At 45.2% G+C, this 7,500-nt stretch overlaps 1 protein-coding gene across 1 annotated transcript in view; it reads right to left on the bottom strand.

The window, feature by feature from the left end:
• LOC120038590 (annexin A5-like) overlaps positions 1 to 2,756 on the bottom strand; it is a gene marked incomplete at its 5' end in the record, with an annotated part of 8,611 nt that extends 5,855 nt beyond the window's left edge. Inside the window, 4 exons of the mRNA XM_038984288.1 lie at positions 168 to 218; positions 1,961 to 2,040; positions 2,462 to 2,552; positions 2,637 to 2,756. Coding sequence (XP_038840216.1) covers positions 168 to 218; positions 1,961 to 2,040; positions 2,462 to 2,552; positions 2,637 to 2,756 — 342 coding nt within the window. The remainder of the gene's footprint in view (positions 1 to 167; positions 219 to 1,960; positions 2,041 to 2,461; positions 2,553 to 2,636) is intronic.
• Between the last annotated feature and the right edge of the window lie 4,744 nt (positions 2,757 to 7,500).

Raw genomic sequence — 7,500 nt, 5'->3', positions numbered from 1 at the left:
ACACCCCTGAGCAGAACACAAGTCAAAGAAGTCATTGTGGCTGAGCAGTAAATCTGATTGCTATCATATATTTCAGAGATACACATGTGATTCTCTCTCTCTCTCTCACACACACACACACTCACACACTCACTCTCTCTCACACTCACACACTCACTCTCTCTTACCTGTGCGTCAGTCTCTATGTTCCCCTCCTGTACCCCCTGCTGTCTGCTGGCCTGAGAGGAGAGAGAGCACATCTGTCAGATCTATGTCCCACACATATATATCTGTTAGATCCATGTCCCACACATCTATATCTGTCAGATCTATGTCCCACGCATCTATATCTGTCAGATCTATGTCCCACACATCTATATCTGTCAGATCTATGTCCCACACATCTATATCCCACATGTCAGATCTATCTACAGTACCAGTCAATAGTTTTGACACACCTACTCATTTAAAGTGTTCAACAAATCTAAATATATTTTATATTTGAGATTCTTAAAAGTAGCCAGCCTTTGCCTTGATGACAGCTTTGCACACTCTTGGCATTCTCTCAACCAGCTTCATGAGGTAGTCACCTGGAATGCATTTCAATTAACAGGTGTGCCTTGTTAAAAGTTAATTTGTGGAATTTCTTTCCTTCTAAATGCATTTGAGGCCAATCAGTTGTGTTGTGACAAGGTAGGGGTGGTATACAGAAGATAGCCCTATTTGGTAAAATACCAAGTCCATATTATGGCAAGAACAGCTCAAATAAGCAAAGAGAAACGACAGTCCATCATTACTTTAAGACATGAAGGTCAGTCAATTCTGAAAATTTCAAGAACTTTGAAAGTTTCAAGTGCTATGATGAAACTGGCTCTCATGAGGACCGCCACAGGAAAGGAAGATCCAGAGTTACCTCTGCTGCAGAGGATAAGGTCAATAGTTACCAGCCTCAGATTGCAGCCCAAATAAATGCTTCACAGAGTTCAAGTAACAGACACAGCTCAACATCAACTGTTCAGAGGAGACTGTGTGAATCAGGCCTTCATGGCCGAATTGCTACAAAGAAACCACTACTAAAGGACACCAATAAGAAGAAGAGACTAGCTTGGGCCAAGAAACACAAGCAACGGACATTAGACCAGTGGAAATCTGTCCTTTGGTCTGATTAATCCAAATTTGAGATTTTTGGATCCAAGCGCTTTGTGAGACGCAGAGTAGGTGAATGGATGATCTCTGCATGTGTGGTTCCCACCGTGAAGCATGGAGGAGGAGGAGGAGGTGTGATGGGTGCTTTGCTGGTGACACTGTCTGTGATTTATTTAGAATTCAAGGCACACTTAACCAGCAAGGCTACCACAGCATTCTGCAGCGATACGCCATCCATCTGGTTTGCGCTTAGTGGGACTATCATTTGTTTTTCAAACAGGACAATGACCCAACACACCTCCAGGCTGTGTAAGGTCTATTTTACAGGAAGGAGAATTATGGAGTGCTGCATCAGATGACCTGGCCTCCACAATCACCCAACCTCAACCAAATTGAGATGGTTTGGGATGAGTTGGACCGCAGAGTGAAGGAAAAGCAGCCAACAAGTGCTCAGCATATGTGGGAACTCCTTCAAGACTGTTGGAAAAGCATTCCTGGTGAAGCTGGTTGAGAGAATGCCAAGAGTGTGCAAAGCTATCATCAAGGCAAAGGGTGGCTACTTTGAAGAATCTCAAATATATTTATTTGTTTAACACTTTTTTGGTCACTACATGATTCCATATGTGTTATTTCATAGTTTTGATGTCTTCACTATTATTCTACAATGTAGAAAATAGTAAATAAAATAAAGAAAAACCATGGAATGAGTAGGTGTGTCCAAACTTTTGACTGGTACCAGATCTATATCCCACGCATCTATATATATCAGATCTATGTTCCCCTGACCTCTGACCCCTAGCCCCTGACCTCTGACCCCTGACCTCTGACCCCTCACCTGTAGCAGGATGACCAGCAGTCTCCTGAAGTGACCTGACGTGTCTCCTGTTACATCCTCCTCCAGGTCTGCATCATACTCTGGAACACACACACACACACACAATCAGTGAGTCAATGCGTCTGTCTGTCTATGTGTGTCTGTCAGTCTGTGTGTGTCTGTCTGTCTGTCTATATGTGTCTGTCTGTCTATGTGTGTCTGTCTGTCTATGTGTGTCTGTCTGTCTATGTGTGTCTGTCTGTCTATGTGTGTCTGTCTGTCTGTGTGTGTGTGTGTGTGGTGTGTGTGTGTGTGTGTGTGTGTGTGTGTGTGTGTGTGTGTGTGTGTGTGTGTGTGGTGTGTGTGTGTGTGTGTGTCTGTGTGTGTCTGTGTGTCTGTGTGTTACCCTGGCGATAGGCAGCAGTGTGTGTGTGTCTGTGTGTGTCTGTGTGTCTGTGTGTTACCCTGGCGATAGGCAGCAGTGTGTGTGTGTCTGTGTGTGTCTGTGTGTCTGTGTGTTACCCTGGCGATAGGCAGCAGTGATGTCCTTAATCTGCTGGGCCGTTCTAGAAGACAGGATCTCAATCAGCACCTTCTCATCGGTCCCCGCCCCCTACACCGTGACATCACCACACAGTCACTATGACATCACACCGTCACTCACAGGCTATGACATCACTAGTCCTGGGTCAAATACCTTGATGGCGTTCCGCAGTGATGTCACATCGTAGAGGATGGGCGGAGTCATCAGAGCCACTACCAGAGTCTCAAACGTTCCCCCCAGTTCACCCTGCAGATCACCTACCAGGTCCTGGAGAGAGGAGGACGGAGGGAGAGAGGGAGAGAGAGGGACGGAGGAGAGAAGGGAGGGAGGGATAGAGAGAGAGAGAGGGGAGGAGGGAGAGAGAGAGAGAGAGGGACGGAGAGAGAAGGGAGGGAGGGATAGAGAGAGAAAGGGAGGAGGGAGGCGAGAGAGGTTTGTGTTGTGATGTTGATGATGATGGTTGTGAGATTAATTCAGATTAAAACAGCCCTCGCTGGTGGTTGTTCACTTGTAGTCTACAACCCATTCAGATAAACAGCCTCCCTGTTGTTGTTCCTTGTAGCCTACACTTGTTAGTCTACAACCCATTCAGATAATACGCCTCCCTGTTGTTTGTTCCGTGTAGCCTACAACCCCAGTCAGATAAAACGCCTGTCCTGTTGGTTGGCTCCTTGTAGTCTACAACCCATTCAGATAAAAACAGCCTCCTGTTGGTTGTTCCTTGTAGTCTACAACCCCATTCCAGAGAAAAACAGCCTCCCTGTTGGTTGTTCCTTGTAGTCTACAACCCCATTCAGATAACAACGCCTGTCCTGTTGGTTGTTCCTTGTAGTCTACAACCCCATTCAGATTAAACAGCCTTCCTGTTGTTGTTCCTTGTAGTCCTACAACCCCATTCAGATAAAACAGCCTCCTGTTGGTTGGTCCTTGTAGTCTACAACCCCATTCAGATAAAACAGCCCTCCTGTTGGTTGGTCCTTGTAGTCTACAACCCCATTCAGATAAAACAGCCCTCTGTTGGTTGGTCCTTGTAGTCTACAACCCCATTCAGATAAAACAGCCTCCTGTTGGTTGTTCCTTGTAGTCTACAACCCCATTCAGATAAAACAGCCTCTCTGTTGGTTGGTCCTTGTAGTCTACAACCCCATTCAGATAAAACAGCCTCCTGTTGGTTGGTCGTTGTAGCCTACAACCCCATTCAGATAAAACAGCCTCCTGTTGGTTGGTCGTTGTAGTCTACAACCCCATTCAGATAAAACAGCCTCCTGTTGGTTGGTCGTTGTAGTCTACAACCCCATTCAGATAAAACAGCCTGTCTGTTGGTTGTCCTTGTAGTCTACAACCCCATTCAGATAAAACAGCCTCCTGTTGGTGTGTCCTTTGTAGTCTACAACAGCCTCTCTGTTGGTTGTTCCCTTGTAGTCTACAACCCCATCAGATAAAACAGCCTCCTGTTGGTTGTTCCTTGTAGTCTACAACCCCATTTCAGATAAAACAAGCCATCTCTGTTGGTTGTTCCTTGTAGTCTAACAACCCCATTCAGATAAAACAGCCTCCCTGTTGGTTGTTCCTTGTAGTCCTACAACCCCATTCAGATAAAACAGCCTCCTGTTGGTTGTTCCTTGGTAGTCTACAACCCCATTCAGATAAAACAGCCTCTCTGTTGGTTTGTTCCTTGTAGTCTACAACCCCATTCAGATAAAACAGCCTCTCTGTTGGTTGTTCCTTGTAGTCTACAACCCCATTCAGATAAAACAGAGCCTCCTGTTGGTTGTTCCTTGTAGTCTACAACCCATTCAGATAAAACAGCCTCCCTGTTGGTTGTTCCTTGTAGTCTACAACCCCATTCAGATAAAACAGCCTCCTGTTGGTTGTTCCTTGTAGTCTACAACCCCATTCAGATAAAACAGCCTCCCTGTTGGTTGTTTCCTTGTAGTCTACAACCCCATTCAGATAAAACAGCCTCCTGTTGGTTGTTCCTTGTAGTCTACAACCCCATTCAGATAAAAACAGCCTCTCTGTTGGTTGTTCCTTGTAGTCTACAACCCCATCAGATAAAACAGCCTGCTGTTGGTTGTTCCTTGTAGTCTACAACCCCATTCAGATAAAACAGCCTCCTGTGGTTGTTCCTTGTAGTCTACAACCCCATTCAGATAAAACAGCCTCCCTTTTGTTGTTTCCTTGTAGTCATACAACCCCATTCAGATAAAACAGCCTCCCTGTTGGTTGTTCCTTGTAGTCTACAACCCCATTCAGATAAAACAGCCTCCCTGTTGGTTTGTTCCTTGTAGTCTACAACCCCATTCAGATAAAACAGCACCTCCCCTGTTGGTTGTTCCTTGTAGTCTACAACCCCATTCAAGATAAAACAGCCTCCCTGTTGTTTGTTCCTTGTAGTCTACAACCCCATTTCAGATAAAACAGCCCCCTCTGTTGGTTGTTCCTTGTAGTCTACAACCCCATTCAGATAAAACAGCCTCCTGTTGGTTGTTCCTTGTAGTCTACAACCCCATTCAGAATAAACCGGCCTCCTGTTGGTTGTTCCTTGTAGTCTACAACCCCATTCAGATAAAACAGCCTCCCTGTTGGTTGTTCCTTGTAGTCTACAACCCCATTCAGATAAAACAGCCTCTCTGTTGGTTGTTCCTTGTAGTCTACAACCCCATTCAGATAAACAGCCTCCTGTTGGTTGTTTCCTTGTAGTCCTACAACCCCATTCAGATAAAACAGCCTGTCCTGTTGGTTGTTCCTTGTAGTACTACAACCCCATTCAGATAAAACAGCCTCCTGTTGGTTGTTCCTTGTAGTCTACAACCCCATTCAGATAAAACAGCCTCTCTGTTGGTTGTTCCTTGTAGTCCCAACCCCATTCAGATAAAACAGCCCCGTCTGTTGGTTGTTCCTTGTAGTCTACAACCCCATTCAGATAAAACAGCCTCCCTGTTGGTTGTTCCTTGTAGTCTACAACCCCATTCAGATAAAACAGCCTCCTTGTTGGTGGTTCCTTGTAGTCTACAACCCCATTCAGATAAAACAGCTCCCTGTTAAGTCTGTTGGTGTCCTTGTAGCCTACAACCCCCATTCAGATAAAACAGCCTCCCTGTGGTTGTTCCCTTGTAGTCTACAACCCCCATTCAGATTAAAACAGCCTCTCTGTTGGTTGTTCCTTGTAGTCTACAACCCCCATTCAGATAAAACAGCCTCCCTGTTGGTTGGTCCTTGTAGTCTACAACCCCATTCAGATAAAACAGCCTCCCTGTGGTTGTTCCTTGTAGTCTACAACCCCCATTCAGATAAAACAGCCCTCCCTGTTGGTTGTTCCTTGTAGTCTACAACCCCATTCAGATAAAACAGCCTCTGTTGGTTGTTCCTTGTAGTCTACAACCCCATTCAGATAAAACAGCCTCCTGTTGGTTGTCCTTGTAGTCTACAACCCCATTCAGATAAAACAGCCTCCTGTTGGTGTTCCTTGTAGTCTACAACCCCATTCAGATAAAACAGCCTCTCCTGTTGGTTGTTCCTTGTAGTCTACAACCCCATTCAGATAAAACAGCCTCCCTGTTGGTTGTTCCTTGTAGTCTACAACCCCATTCAGATAAAACAGCCTCCCTGTTGGTTGTTCCTTGTAGTCTACAACCCCATTCAGATAAAACAGCCTCCTGTTGGTTGTTCCTTGTAGTCTACAAACCCATTCAGATAAAACAGCCTCTCTGTTGGTTGTTACTTGTAGTCTACAACCCCATCAGATAAAACAGCCTCCTGTTGGTTGTTCCTTGTAGTCTACAACCCCATTCAGATAAACACAGCCTCCCTGTTGGTTGTTCCTTGTAGTCTACAACCCCATTCCAGATAAAAACAGCCTCCGTGGTTGTTCCTTGTAGCTCACAAACCCCATTCAGATAAAACAGCCTCCCTGTTGGTGGTCCTTGTAGTCTACAACCCCATTCAGATAAACAGCGCCTCTCTGTTGGTTGTTCCTTGTAGTCTACAACCCCATTCAGATAAACAGCCTCTCTGTTGGTTGTTCCTTGTAGTCTACAACCCCATTCAGATAAAACAGCCTCCCTGTTGGTTGTTCCTTGTAGTCTACAACCCCATTCAGATAAAACAGCCTCCTGTTGGTTGTTCCTTGTAGTCTACAACCCCATTCAGATAAAACAGCCTCCCTGTTGGTTGTTCCTTGTAGTCTACAACCCCATTTCAGATAAAACAGCCTCCCTGTTGGTTGTTCCTTGTAGTCTACAACCCCATTCAGATAAAACAGCCTCCTGTTGGTTGTTCCTTGTAGTCTACAACCCCAATTCAGATAAAACAGCCTCCTGTTGGTTGTTCCTTGTAGTCTACAACCCCATTCAGATAAAACAGCCTCCTGTTGGTTGTTCCTTGTAGTCTACAACCCCATTCAGATAAAACAGCCTCCCTGTTGGTTGTTCCTTGTAGTCTACAACCCCATTCAGATAAAACAGCCTCCTGTTGGTGTTCCTTGTAGTCTACAACCCCATTCAGATTAAAACAGCCTCCTGTTGGTTGTTCCTTGTAGTCTACAACCCCATTCAGATAAAACAGCCTCTCTGTTGGTTGTTCCTTGTAGTCTACAACCCCATTCAGATAAAACAGCCTGTCTGTTGGTTGTTCCTTGTAGTCTACAACCCCATTCAGATAAAACAAGCCTCCTGCTGGTTGTTCCTTGTAGCCTACAACCCATTCAGATAAAACAGCCTCTGTTGGTTGTTCCTGTAGTCTACAACCCCATTCAGATAAAACAGCCTGTCTGTTGGTTGTTCCTTGTAGTCTACAACCCCATTCAGATAAAACAGCCTCTCTGTTGGTTGTTCCTTGTAGTCTACAACCCCATTCAGATAAAACAGCCTCCTGTTGGTTGTTCCTTGTAGTCTAACCCATTCAGATAAAACAGCCTCCTGTTGGTTTCCTTGTAGTCTACAACCCCATTCAGATAAAACAGCCTGTCTCTTGGTTGTTCCTTGTAGTCTACAACCCCATTCAGATAAAACAGCCT

Source organism: Salvelinus namaycush, unplaced genomic scaffold (assembly GCF_016432855.1).
Source record: "Salvelinus namaycush isolate Seneca unplaced genomic scaffold, SaNama_1.0 Scaffold2267, whole genome shotgun sequence".
NCBI classification, from domain to species: Eukaryota; Metazoa; Chordata; class Actinopteri; order Salmoniformes; family Salmonidae; genus Salvelinus; species Salvelinus namaycush.
This window is presented reverse-complemented; position numbering and strand designations above follow the sequence as displayed.